Here is a 14,269-nt window from a genome sequence, read left to right as displayed (position 1 = left end):
TTTTTTAACATTGTCACATGTTGAGAAAATCCTGGGCGAGCAGCTGAGAGTTTTTCTCATGAGTCATCAGGGCTGCAGGGAAGAAACACACACACACACACACACACACACACACACACACACACACACACACACACACACACACACACACACACACACACACACACACACACACACCCGTTCAGTCTGAGTATCGTAACGCCAAACCTGAGTAGTTTTATCATTTTATCGTGTCTATTCATTTTACCATTTATAGTGTTAGATTAGTTTTAGGATATTTTTTGTATGTTTTGCACATTAAGTAGATTGTTCTGTCTGAAGTCTATCTTGTAATTTTGTATCGACCTAACATCTCACTGGCTGCAAAACAAGTTTACCTACGGGTACAAATAAAGTAACCTGAACCTGAGCTCTCACTCGAGTGTGATCCTGAGGATCATGAACGATCAGGAGTTTTTGACTGTTTCTGCAGAACAGAAAGAGAAAGCAAAAGTTCAGAGTGAGATATCCTTAAGCCGTTTCAGTCTTCATCAGTCTGAACCAATGAGAGATCAGCTCCTCTGAGGAAGGCAGCGTGATGTGAGGATGAAGAAAGCTGTTTTATGATATTTGTTTATAGACAGTGTAGAACAGTTTGGGATTATATCCACTTGTAAAAGTATGTTTGAATCAGTCATGGAACTGTGAACCAGTCTGAAGGACTAGGGACTAGCACACCCTGGTCTTTATCATACACACTGTACCACCCATGCCAAGCCAGGCCACCAGAGGCCTGCATGAGCTCAGATTCCCCACATCCAAGGGATAGCCCTGACACCACTCTCTGCAGCCTCCTTCTCCAGCACCTCCTGGGGGATTCTGAGGCGTTCAGGTGGGGTATACAATCCCTCCAGCACTCTCTGGGTCTACTGCGGGGTCCAGCCTTACTACAACTCCTTCCCTAGGCTGATTTACTTTGGTAGACCCTTCCAGGGGCTGGTGACCCCGATTACACAGTTCCCAGTTTGACAGGGACAAAAAAAAACCCACCATCATGTTAAGGTGTGGATTCTTGAGTTCTTGGGATGGATGGATGGAAGGATGGATGGATGGATGGATGGATATGTGGATGGATGGACGGATGGATGGACGGATGGATGGATGGATGGATGGATATGTGGATGGATATGTGGATGGATGGATGGATGGATGGATGGATGGATGGAAATGTGGATGGATGGATGGATGGATGGATGGATATGTGGATGGATGGATGGATGGATATGTGGATGGATGGATGGTTGGATGGATGATGGATGGTTGGATGGATTGATGGATGGAAGGATGGATGGATGGATGGATATGTGGATGGATGGATAGATGGATGGAGATAGTTTCAGCTCTGTTCTTGAAGCTGTAGAGAGTTTGGCTCATGTGCAGACTGATTAGTAAAGGCTCATTGGCTTTCAGATGACGTCTCTGGGAATTCTGTCCTTGAAGGAGTTTTCATCAGCTCCATTGGAGACTCTTAGACTCAATGGACCAAGCTCTGACCGAGGGGAGGACAGTGTCTTCCTCAACAGGAAATGACATTGCTGGCCTGAACAAGGAGGCTTTGTTTTCTGTGTTTCCCAGCGACCAGGAGTCAAGGAACAAGCTTGTTCATCGGCCTGAAGACTTTCCGTCAGACTGAGCTCTGAATGTTAAGGGTCAGGGTCTGGTTCATTCATTCACTCTGAAGATGCTCGGACTCTGGCTGCTCACACAGCGCTGTCTCAGAGGGACACATGAAACCAGAACTTTACAGAAACCTGATGTGAAATGAACTCCTCCGTGTTTCTACTCAACAGTAACCTGTGACACTGTGAGGTCAGGTCAGAAGAGTGTTCTTCTACACAGAGCTCAGGAGATGTCTGTTTCTTCTTCACATACCATGACAGAGTACATTTCACTTCTTAATCATTGACCGTCCTTCAGAGTGTGTCTACTCTGCTCTGTTGACCCGTCGAAACAAGTGAGACCGTGAGAAGTGTAGTACGTCAAGTCATCCATGTGTTCAAGAGATTTCATCTTTATATTACATCATATTGAGGACGTAAGTTCCTTTGATGCAGTCAGGTGAAGCTAAGCTAGCTGTCAGCTCCGTCAGATTCATTGGTGGAAACCAAGTCATCAACTCATCGATCGAACTAGAGATGGGCGATTTGGAAAAAGATGTTATCACAATAATATTTTTCATATCAGTCCATATCGATAATTTTCACAATACATATCAGATTATTATTTCAGATCATTTTGAAGGCAGATTATTTTTCTCCTGAGTGAAAGTTGAAGGAACCAGACGCTTTGCTAGCTTGTATCTTGGATTTAGTAATCTAGTAAATAGTCAAAATATCTTGACTAATGAAGTTTAGTGGCCTTTCTTGTCGAGCATGTGTTCACTCTCATGTTTTCTTCAGTGTCGCTGTCCCTCGTCTCAGCTGTATTTACAAATGTCCAAACATCTTTAAGCCCCGCCTACCTCCCACCCTGCGACATTATTAGCTGTTCTATGCCGACTTCTGTTTAAAGCTGCTGTGAGGAACTTTTGATTTGTATTGATTTTGGCACCCCCTGTAGACAAAGTGATACCTCTTATCTCTTGTCCTGTACATGCAAAAGTAGTGTTTTGTACAAAAACATTATCCTGTTGTCTTCCAACAGTCAAATTTATCACACAATGTGATTATTTTCCATGAAAACAGTCAAGTAAATGCTGTTTCTAAAGTGAGATGTCAATCATCCGGTATGACACCTACCCTCTCACAGCGGTTTCAAGCATTAAAATCGTCAGCAGAGCAGGCATCAGTGTTGTTGCTGATAGTCTTGTTTACTCTTAAAGGTCATGAAGAGGCATCAGTATCAGTTTCAGTCTGTTTCTCAGCCAGTTCAAAACTCCTCACAGTGCCTTTAATGTTGGATGGGAACTAAAGTTTAAGACACATTAGCGCCCTCTCCCTTTCCAGTGGTTGGGGGTTGTAACTGCAGGTTTAAATATATATCCGTTTTATCGTACATTTGTTATATTTATATTGAGAAAAATATTATCATCATTATTGTTTTATCGCCCAGCCCTAGATTGAACAGGGATTGTGTTTTCAACATGTAGAGCAGCAGAGGAACTCAAACAGTGAGTAAGAGCTGATATGCATTCTTTGAGTTACTGACCGATGTAACTCCACCTCCCATACTCTCATGTGGTGCTGTGTGTGTGTGTGTGTGTGTGTGTGTGTGTGTGTGTGTGTGTGTGTGTGTGTGTGTGTGTGTGTGTGTGTGTGTGTGTGTGTGTGTGTGTGAGCAGCAGCAGCAGTCACAGCTGCAGCCTCTGCGTTGCACTGCTGCAGAACGTTGGCCCTCTACACAGGCTGGATTAAATAGGAGTTAATGACACTGACTGATGCATGCTCATTATAACATCCTCTGGGTCTTTTCAGACTGATGTTTAAAAGGCTTGTTCACCTTAAAACAAAAGCAGAGCCTCTGTCTGGTGTTGAAAACGCTGCTGCATCAAACTGCACCCCAGCTGCAGAGCTCTCCTGTGATAGACCCTGGTGGATCGAGATCCTGTGGAGGAACTTTTCTCCCTGTCAGCTCTGAGATGTGTTCAGAGGCAGCAGGTGCTCCACTCACCATGAATGAATCAACAGTTAAACTATAGATTCAGATCACACATTAAGTCTGAGCTCAGCTTTTAGAGGTGCGTGGTAAACACACAACATAAAGTATGTCAGTGTGTCATATTGATCTGAGGATGTGCACGGACCGCACTATAATAATAATTCACCACTCTGGCCTGTAATGAGTCGTCCAATCAATAGGGAGGAGAATTGATACGATTTTCACTTACACAGCTTGCCTACTTTGTGCTAAGGCTAACATAGGCTATGATTACATACACTACCAGTCAAAAGTTTGCACACACCTTCTCATTCAAGGGTTTGTATTTATTGTAATGATTGTAAACACTGTAGATTAATACTGAAGACATCAAAACTATGAAAGAACATATATGGAATTATGGAATGAACCACAAAGTGTTAAACAAAGCAGAATATGTTTTATATTTTAGGTTCTGTAAAGTAGCCCCCTTTTTCCTTCATGACAGTTTTGCACACTCTTGGTATTCTCTCAGTCTGCTTCATGAAGTGGTCTCCTGGAATGGTTTCTAATGAACATGAGCCTTGTCAAGAGTTCATTTGTAGAATGACTTGCCTTCTTAATGTGTTTGAGACCATCAGTTGTGTTGTTCAGAGGTAGGGTTAGTACACAATGGATAGCCCTATTTGACTACTGTTGTAATCCAGATTATGGCAAAACCAGATTATTTCATAGTTTGGATGTCTTATATAAAATAATTAAAATGAATAAAAACCATTGAATGAGAAGGTGTGTCCAAACTTTTGACTGGTATTGAATGTTATGTCTCTGCTCAGACGAGGAAGCACTCACTGACCGGTGTTGTAGTCTAAAGAGTGACAGTGTTAACATGCGACTCTAACCTGAATGTGTCTTTCCTTGTAGTAGTTACAACAGCTTCTGAAAACTCTCGTGTCTGTGTGTGTGTCTGTGTCTGTCTGTGTGTGTCTGTGTCTGTGTGTGTCTGTGTCTGTGTCTGTGTGTGTCTGTGTGTGTCTGTGTGTGTGTGTGTGTGTGTGTCTGTCTGTGTGTGTCTGTGTGTGTCTCTGTCTGTCTGTCTGTCTGTCTGTCTGTCTGTCTGTCTGTCTGTCTGTCTGACTGTCTGACTGTCTGACTGACTGTCTGACTGTCTGTCTGTCTGTCTGTCTGTCTGTCTGTCTGTCTGCCTGTCTGCCTGTCTGTCTGTCTGTCTGTCTGCCTGTCTGTCTGTCTGTCTTCCTGCCTGCCTGTCTGACTGTCTGTCTGTCTGTCTGTCTTCCTGTGTGTGTCTGTGTGTGTGTGTCTGTGTGTGTCTGTGTGTGTCTGTGTGTGTCTGTGTCTGTCTGTCTGTCTGTCTGTCTGTCTGTCTGTCTGTCTGTCTGTCTGTCTGTCTGACTGTCTGTCTGTCTGTCTGTCTGTCTGCCTGTCTGTCTGTCTGTCTGCCTGTCTTCCTGCCTGCCTGTCTGACTGTCTGTCTGTCTGTCTTCCTGCCTGCCTGTCTGACTGTCTGACTGTCTGACTGTCTGTCTGTCTGTCTGACTGTCTGTCTGTCTGTCTGTCTGCCTGTCTGTCTGTCTGTCTGCCTGTCTTCCTGCCTGCCTGTCTGACTGTCTGTCTGTCTGTCTGTCTTCCTGCCTGCCTGTCTGACTGTCTGACTGTCTGTCTGTCTGACTGTCTGTCTGCCTGACTGTCTGTCTGACTGTCTGACTGTCTGTCTGACTGTCTGACTGTCTGTCTGACTGTCTGTCTGACTGTCTGTCTGACTGTCTGACTGTCTGTCTGACTGTCTGTCTGACTGTCTGACTGTCTGTCTGACTGTCTGTCAGAACAGCTTTAGATCTGGTTTCTGATGTCTTTCAGGGTCGAGAGTGTTTTCACAGAGACCCTGGTGAGAGTCCAGTTTGGGGCTGGCAGTCTGAAGAGTTCATTAGACTCTGAGTCTGTGGGGTTGAAGCTGTCACATGAGGGAAGTTCACAGTGCTGCTTCATTGTGGTTTAGACTCTGAGAAAAACCAGCATGACTCAACAGTTTGTTCCCACAGCTTCCCTCCAGCAGGGGGCGCTGTAGCTCTCTCAGAGCAGCTGAGCTTCATGAGTTCAGCAGTCAGAGCACAGAAATCAAGTCCTGGAAGGTCTGTGTTTGGGTTTACAAACATGGCTGAACTCCTTGTATCTGTGTTTGTCTTCCTGCTCATGACATCATTCAGGTCTGAGCAGTGTGGGGATGTTGGAGGGATGCTCACTCAGAGAGATGAAGTGTGGCCTTCTGCTCTGATTGAAATTAGCTTTGAGACAAAGTGACCGACCTTTTAAAATATATAAAACAATCAAAGCTTAATCAACACATTAACCCTTCAGTGATGCACACACTAACAGAAACATTACAGGTTGTCCTGACAGTGTTAATGCTGACCCTCTGACCCTCTGTCTGTCTGTCGGTCTGTCTGCAGGGAGTCGTGCCTACGTGTTGCTGTCACTCAGTCAGCAGGATGGCATCGAGCAGCACATGGACTTTGATAACCGCTACACTCTGCTGGAGCTGTTTGCTGAAACCACGTCCTCAGAGGAGCACGGGATCTCCTTTGAAGGGATCCACCTGCCTCAGGTGAACACACGACACTCTCCCTGTGACAACACTCTGACCTGAAAGCAGGGATGCAACGATCAGAGATCTTGGTGGTACGATTATTGTTAGAGAAATAATCACGGTTTCACCATTATCCCAATTATTATGTATTTAATTTACCAAAATTATTTGAGGGTCCTTCCTCAGAACATTTAGAGTGACAAACACATCATTGGTGTTCTGGAGTATTCTTATGTACCAGTTTGTCATGAAACTGTCTAAAGTGGGAATTATTTATTTGAAAGGATTAATGTCTGCTTCTTCCTGAATGAATGTCTAATTTCATATTCTAGAAGATTTGAAGTGTCATCATTCACATGTTAGTCTGATGCTCATAAAGACAAAGGGAAGTTTGAAGTTCAGCTAAACTGTACTCTCATTTACAGAATTATGAATAATCAGATTTTAACATAATAGTTTATTCTAGTTTGAAAAATGTTTAGTGATTTTATTCATTATAGACGTTTGTCTCTTTCAATACCATTCACAGGTCTGAAACAGTTACTAATATGACAAGCTGTTTACATGACCTGACTGAAGCCTGTTATTATGAGCCCTCCCCTCTGTGTGTCTGCCTCAGTCAATATTTGGCTCAATACAAATGATTCTTTTTATTATCTTATAGGGCTGTCAAAATTGCTCCAAAATGACAATCGAATATTCACTCTAAAAAACCCAGAGGTTCGAACCATTCCAATATCTATATTTGCGCATTATGTCAATAATAGGTGGACAAACTAATACAAGGAGATTTCAGATTTAACATACCTACACATTACAAAACAAGTGAATGACCTAATGGTCTATACCGTAACACTTTGAAGACTGTAGACCTCTCGCTCGCTCCCCTCCCCTCTCTGTGTGTAATGAGTGAGTGCTGAACAAGACTTGTGAGAGCAATTAAAGGTCCCGACTCTTGTCCCTAATATAGGCAGGCTTCAATCAGTGATTCAAGCAAATATTAACATTAATTGAAGTTAAAGTTAAAAATGAAAAAGTAGTCCACTTACATTCTTGGCGCTTGTATAAAAAAAGAGGAAAAACTGCATTTTACCCCAGTGTCACTGACTGTCTGGCTCTTTAAGTTCACTGTCAATGTAGGGTCTTAGGCCTGACAGGTTATTTGTCAAAAACACAAGACAGTCCACATGTGAAGAAGACAGTCCACATGTGAAGAAGACAGTCCACATGTGAAGAAGACAGTCCACATATGAAGAATGCAGTCCACATGTGAAGAAGACAGTCCACATGTGAAGAAGACAGTCCACATGTGAAGAAGACAGTCCACATGTGAAGAAGACAGTCCACATGTGAAGAAGACAGTCCACATGTGAAGAAGACAGTCCACATATGAAGAAGACAGTCCACATGTGAAGAAGACAGTCCACATGTGAAGAAGACAGTTCACATGTGAAGAAGACAGTCCACATGTGAAGAAGACAGTCCACATATGAAGAATGCAGTCCACATGTGAAGAAGACAGTCCACATGTGAAGAAGACAGTCCACATGTGAAGAAGACAGTCCACATGTAAAGAAGACAGTCCACATGTGAAGAAGACAGTCCACATGTAAAGAAGACAGTCCACATGTGAAGAAGACAGTCCACATGTGAAGAAGACAGTCCACATGTGAAGAACACAGTCCACATGTGAAGAAGACAGTCCACACGTGAAGAAGACAGTCCACATGTGAAGAAGACAGTCCACATATGAAGAAGACAGTCCACATGTGAAGAAGACAGTCCACATGTGAAGAAGACAGTCCACATGTGAAGAACACAGTCCACATGTGAAGAAGACAGTCCACATGAGAAGAAGACAGTCCACACGTGAAGAAGACAGTCCACACGTGAAGAAGACAGTCCACATATGAAGAAGACAGTCCACACGTGAAGAAGACAGTCCACATGTGAAGACGACAGTCCACATGTGAAGAACACAGTCCACATGTGAAGAAGACAGTCCACACGTGAAGACAGTCCACACGTGAAGAAGACAGTCCACATGTGAAGAAGACAGTCCACACGTGAAGACAGTCCACATGTGAAGAAGACAGTCCACACGTGAAGAAGACAGTCCACACGTGAAGAAGACAGTCCACACGTGAAGAAGACAATCCACACGTGAAGAAGACAATCCACACGTGAAGAAGACAGTCCACACGTGAAGAAGACAGTCCACACGTGAAGAAGACAATCCACACGTGAAGAAGACAGTCACCACGTGAAGAAGACAGTCCACACGTGAAGAAGACAATCCACACGTGAAGAAGACAGTCACCACGTGAAGAAGACAGTCCACACGTGAAGAAGACAGTCCACACGTGAAGAAGACAGTCCACACGTGAAGAAGACATGTGAAGACAGTCCACATGTGAAGAAGACACTCCACACGTGAAGAAGACAGTCCACACGTGAAGAAGACAGTCCACACGTGAAGAAGACAGTCCACATGTGAAGAAGACATGTGAAGAAGACAGTCCACATGTGAAGAAGACAGTCCACACGTGAAGAAGACAGTCCACACGTGAAGAAGACAATCCACACGTGAAGAAGACAGTCACCACGTGAAGAAGACAGTCCACACGTGAAGAAGACAGTCCACACGTGAAGAAGACAGTCCACACGTGAAGAAGACAGTCCACACGTGAAGAAGACAGTCCACATGTGAAGAAGACAGTCCACACGTGAAGAAGACAGTCCACATGTGAAGAAGACAGTCCACACGTGAAGAAGACAGTCCACACGTGAAGAAGACAGTCCACACGTGAAGAAGACAGTCCACACGTGAAGAAGACAGTCCACACGTGAAGAAGACAGTCCATACGTGAAGAAGACAGTCCACACGAGAAGAAGACAGTCCAGTCCACATGAGAAGACAGTCCACATGTGAAGAAGACAGTCCACATGTGAAGAAGACAGTCCACATGTGAAGAAGACAGTCCACACGTGAAGAAGACAGTCCACACGTGAAGAAGACAGTCCACACGTGAAGAAGACAGTCCACACGTGAAGAAGACAGTCCACATGTGAAGAATACAGTCCAGTCGAAATGAGAAGAAGACAGTCCACATGTGAAGAAGACAGTCCACATGTGAAGAAGACAGTCCACACGTGAAGAAGACAGTCCACATGTGAAGAAGACATGTGAAGACAGTCCACATGTGAAGAAGACAGTCCACATGTGAAGAAGACAGTCCACACGTGAAGAAGACAGTCCACACGTGAAGAAGACAGTCCACACGTGAAGAAGACCGTCCACACGTGAAGAAGACAGTCCACACGTGAAGAAGACAGTCCACATGTGAAGAAGACAGTCCAGTCCACATGAGAAGAAGACAGTCCACACGTGAAGAAGACAGTCCACATGTGAAGAAGACAGTCCACATGTGAAGAAGACAGTCCACACGTGAAGAAGACAGTCCACATGTGAAGAAGACAGTCCACATGTTAAGAGGCAAGTCCACATGTGAAGAGGCCAGTCCACATGTGAAGAAGACAGTCCACACGTGAAGAAGAGAGTCCACATGTGAAGAGGCCAGTCCACATGGGAAGAAGACAGTCCACATGTGAAGAAGACAGTCCACATGTGAAGAGGCCAGTCCACATGTGAAGAGGCCAGTCCACATGTGAAGAGGCCAGTCCACATGTGAAGAAGACAGTCCACAAGTGAAGAAGACAGTCCACATGTGAAGAAGACAGTCCACATGTTAAGAGGCCAGTCCACATGTGAAGAAGACAGTCCACATGTGAAGAAGACAGTCCACATGTGAAGAAGACAGTCCACATGTGAAGAAGACAGTCCACATGTTAAGAGGCCAGTCCACATGTGAAGAGGCCAGTCCACATGTGAAGAAGACAGTCCACATGTGAAGAGGCCAGTCCACATGTGAAGAGGCCAGTCCACACGTTAAGAGGCCAGTCCACATGTGAAGAAGACAGTCCACATGTGAAGAAGACAGTCCACATGTGAAGAAGACAGTCCACATGTGAAGAAGACAGTCCACATGTGAAGAGGCCAGTCCACATGTGAAGAGGCCAGTCCACATGTGAAGAAGACAGTCCACATGTGAAGAGGCCAGTCCACATGTGAAGAGGCCAGTCCACATGTGAAGAAGACAGTCCACATGTGAAGAAGACAGTCCACATGTGAAGAAGACAGTCCAGTCCACATGAGAAGAAGACAGTCCACATGTGAAGAAGACAGTCCACATGTGAAGAAGACAGTCCACATGTGAAGAAGACAGTCCACACGTGAAGAAGACAGTCCACACGTGAAGAAGACAGTCCACATGTGAAGAAGACAGTCCACATGTGAAGAAGACAGTCCACACGTGAAGAAGACAGTCCACATGTGAAGAAGACAGTCCACATGTGAAGAAGACAGTCCACATGTGAAGACTCATTTTTCATTTACAAGTTGCGCCGAACATCATGTACCGGCCCCTTTTTGACAGAGACATTAGAAAAACTCGGTGTAGCGGAGCGTTCATGATTAGATGAACCACTTTTAAGCGCGGTTAAAAGTGAAACCGGTTAATCCTGACATCCCTACCTGAAAGCAGGGGTTGGTAAACAGATTTAGATACACTTCTTGTTCTACTGGTTAAAATGATCTTTATGTCCTGATGGTAATCAATACATAATGTGTTCTTAAAAAAGAGCGAAGAAAAGCTGCTATCTACAGCCGGAGTAAATCTGGGAAAACACCAACCAATCACCGTTTTTTGGGTGCCAAAATTTTAAACCAATCAAATCCCGTCCTGCTGTTCTGCCCGCCTCCTGCGCGTACATTTCCCCAGCGTGTACTCTGAGTCCCCGTCCCCTGCCTCTGCTTCCCCTGACTCTACTGACTGCCCCTCTCACTCAACCTCGGGACTGTCCCCTCTGACCTGATGAGGTGCTTTGCTCAGGACTGTAGTCCGGATCAGAGTCTAAAAAGCTCTAACCACGGGGGCTCTGACCAAGCGTGCCGGGCACGGCCTTGGTGGTTAGGCTTTCAGCAGTGACTGCCCCCTGGTGGCTGGCTGCAGTATATTCATTTGAATGGGGGAGCAGTCAAACTTTAAAAAATAAATACACGTCATACAAATGTTTCTCACATCCGTATGCTGTGGTGATATGTAGTTATTATTTGACTGGATAATGCTAGCATGACAGTGGTGAGTACTAACAGCAGTTTTGGAGTTTTGGAGGAGTTCCAAGGGGGGTGGGGAGGGGTTAGATGGAGTCATGAGGACATGCTACATTCAAATTCATGCTAGTTTTCCGAGACTGCCAACCCCAGCTTTAAGGGGTTGGTGCACCCGGATCTAAACAATCCAGGTCAACTGACAAACAAAACACAACCCGAACACAACCCTCAGTTTATCACACCAACTCAACCTCAGTGAGAGGATGCAGGAACAGATGTAAGGGCTGAATCCCTGTTATTAGGAGTCAGTGTGACATCACTGACTTGATGCTGCTTGAAAATATTTTGAGGCTTCACATGGAGAATTTCTTAAAATATCTTTTCAGCTAGATCTCTTTCATTTTCAAACAAAATAAGTCCGATGAAAGATTTCAGTGATTCTATTTGTTTCCATAGAAACTGCAGGTGAAAAACATTTTTTTAAAAAGAAGAGAACATCCCATAATACTTCAGCCCACTTTGAAATCCACAAGGTAGAAACCCTTAGTTGTTCTGCTCAGGTCTAAGACAGTCAGGATGAAGCAGGATGCAGATTCCTTCTTCTTCTTCTGTGGTATGGAATAAGTCTGAGCATGCTCAGTTTGTTTGTGTATGTTTTAATCTGAGTTTCCTCTGCTCATGTTAGATTCCAGGGAAGCTGCTGTTCTCTCTGGTGAAGCGTTACCTGTGCGTCACGTCTCTGATGGACAAGCTCAACACAGCGGGGGCGGAGTCTAACTCTGACAGACAGGATGCTAGCCCCTCCCCTGCCTCCTCCTCCAGCACTGCCCACCAGACGGATCACCTGCGCATCCAGCGAGAGTTTGACTTCACCATGGCCATGGCAAACCTGATATCTGAGCTGGTCCGCGTTATGGGCTGGGACCGGAACCGGCAGCCCCTGGACAGCTCCGTCCATCGCCCAGGTGCAGGCGGGATCTCGGTGGAGGAGCAGGGAGAGGATTCCCGCCCCGTCCTCAGATCCATCTTTCAGCCTCGCTTCTGCGCCTCACCTGTCATTATCACCAGCACCTCCACTGTAGCCGCCGCTCCCGTCGTTACGCAACCAAAGAAGAAGACAGGGAACGGGTACAAAACACGCTCTGACTTCGCCAGCCGCTCCGCCTACGTGGAGTACGTCCAGGATAACCTGAAGAGCGGCATGATGGTCCGTATGCTGGAAGACTACGAGGAAGTGAGCGCCGGAGACGAAGGAGAGTTTCGCTACAGCAACGATGGCTCGCCGCCTGTTCAGGTGAGTCCACAGAGTGTCTGAAGTCTGTCTTCAGAGTTAGTTTGTACAGGATCAGGGACGGCGTGAAGAAGACAGGGATCAAAACAAATACAGAAACAGAACATGAGTACAAGGATGCTCTGCTCTGAGAGCTGCTTGTCAGAGTCTTCAGGGCTGTTTCAGCCGTACAGCGCCCCCTGCTGGCTGCAGGGAGGTCTGCATTGATAAAGCTAAGGGTCTGGCTCTGTCTGTATCCTGCTGTCCTGTCAGGCTGATTGGCACTGACTGTTCCTACACATGTTTCTGCGGCTCCATTAACACATCCAACAACAGCTCTTGTTGGAGTCCGTGTTGGAGCTAGATCAGATATCAGTGAGACATGAAACCTGGTCCAGGGAGTCTGAAGGTTTTCACTTACAGACCAGGAACTGACCATGGTTTAAAGATACTATGTCCAGATCTGGTACTGACGTTTGACAGAGTAACAGTGCAGGAGTGTGATCCTGCAGGACTGTGAGAGTCCACCTCCCACCAGAGCTATATGTTATTATGAAAATCAGACTGTAGATAACGTGGTTTTCATCATAATACCCCTGTCTGTCCATGCTATTCAGGTGTACTGGAACGCCCTGTGCAGGACTTACTGGGTTCACTGGCACATGGTGGAGATCCTGGGGAGCGGCAGCAGCAGTCAATCTGAGAAGGAGACTCAGGAGAAGGCCTCCACCCTGACGGAGACCCTCAAACTCACTGCAGGTACAATATCCGGACAGACACCTTGAATGTAGTTAGTTTGCCCGTCTGTGTGACCTCAGCAATGTATACAAACATCTCTCTGTGCTCCCTCAGTGAGTCAGACCTTCTTCTCCAAGCCCCCCGGAGGTTTGTACTCCCTGCCGTACCTGTCGGAGGGTCTCCAGATGGACCACATGGCTCTGAGTCGGGCGGAGTGGTGGGAGATCCTCTTCTTCATTAAGAAACTGGAGCTGAAGCAGCAGCAGGAGGTCAACAGCATCCTGCTGCAGAGCCTGGACGACCAGGTAAGGAACACAGGAAGCCAGAGGCAGACCAGTATCTCCATCCCCATGAGTCCTCCTCAGACCTTATCATTTTGGCTTCACTTTAGATTTTGACACTAACATTCTTTGTAGACCGTTCATCATTGTAAGTTTTCGTTCTTCAACCATGACTTGAAGTCAGTTTTCATTTGTAGCAGCCTTGTTTGTTTTGCAGATGAAATATTTGAACACAGGTAAAACAAAGTATTGATCTGGTAGTCCTGAGCTGTGTGATTCCATTATTGATATACCGGGGCTCTATGTAGACTTCCTGCCAATTTGACTAACGGCCAAATTCCACCAGATCCGTGTCCGGTCCGTCTCTGATCCATCACAGCACCGGATCTGATAGGTTTCTCTTCTAGTCAATGATTTAACTTCCACTGGATCCGTTCCGCTGCATTCCAGCTGTGTCTCTGATCCGGCAGGTCAGAGTCCTCTGGATCAGATACACAAGACTTCTATTTTTGCCGGATGCCGGAGCACGACGCATCAATCTCAACAGAGCAGATGGAGCGGGACAGGAAGTCAGGTTTCACCAAAAC

At 45.7% G+C, this 14,269-nt stretch overlaps 2 protein-coding genes across 4 annotated transcripts in view; one reads left to right on the top strand and one right to left on the bottom strand.

Moving 5' to 3' along the window:
• LOC117811230 (NACHT, LRR and PYD domains-containing protein 3-like) overlaps positions 1 to 14,269 on the bottom strand; it is a 574,987-nt gene that overhangs the window by 308,365 nt on the left and 252,353 nt on the right.
• LOC117811225 (cullin-9) overlaps positions 1 to 14,269 on the top strand; it is a 68,756-nt gene that overhangs the window by 10,689 nt on the left and 43,798 nt on the right. For all 3 annotated transcript variants that reach the window (XM_034681385.1, XM_034681384.1, XM_034681383.1), the window contains exons 3-6: positions 6,084 to 6,238; positions 12,079 to 12,687; positions 13,281 to 13,422; positions 13,516 to 13,706. In XM_034681385.1, coding sequence (XP_034537276.1) covers positions 6,084 to 6,238; positions 12,079 to 12,687; positions 13,281 to 13,422; positions 13,516 to 13,706 — 1,097 coding nt within the window. The remainder of the gene's footprint in view (positions 1 to 6,083; positions 6,239 to 12,078; positions 12,688 to 13,280; positions 13,423 to 13,515; positions 13,707 to 14,269) is intronic.

The sequence above is a fragment of the Notolabrus celidotus genome, chromosome 4, assembly GCF_009762535.1.
Source record: "Notolabrus celidotus isolate fNotCel1 chromosome 4, fNotCel1.pri, whole genome shotgun sequence".
Taxonomy (NCBI): Eukaryota; Metazoa; Chordata; class Actinopteri; order Labriformes; family Labridae; genus Notolabrus; species Notolabrus celidotus.
This window is presented reverse-complemented; position numbering and strand designations above follow the sequence as displayed.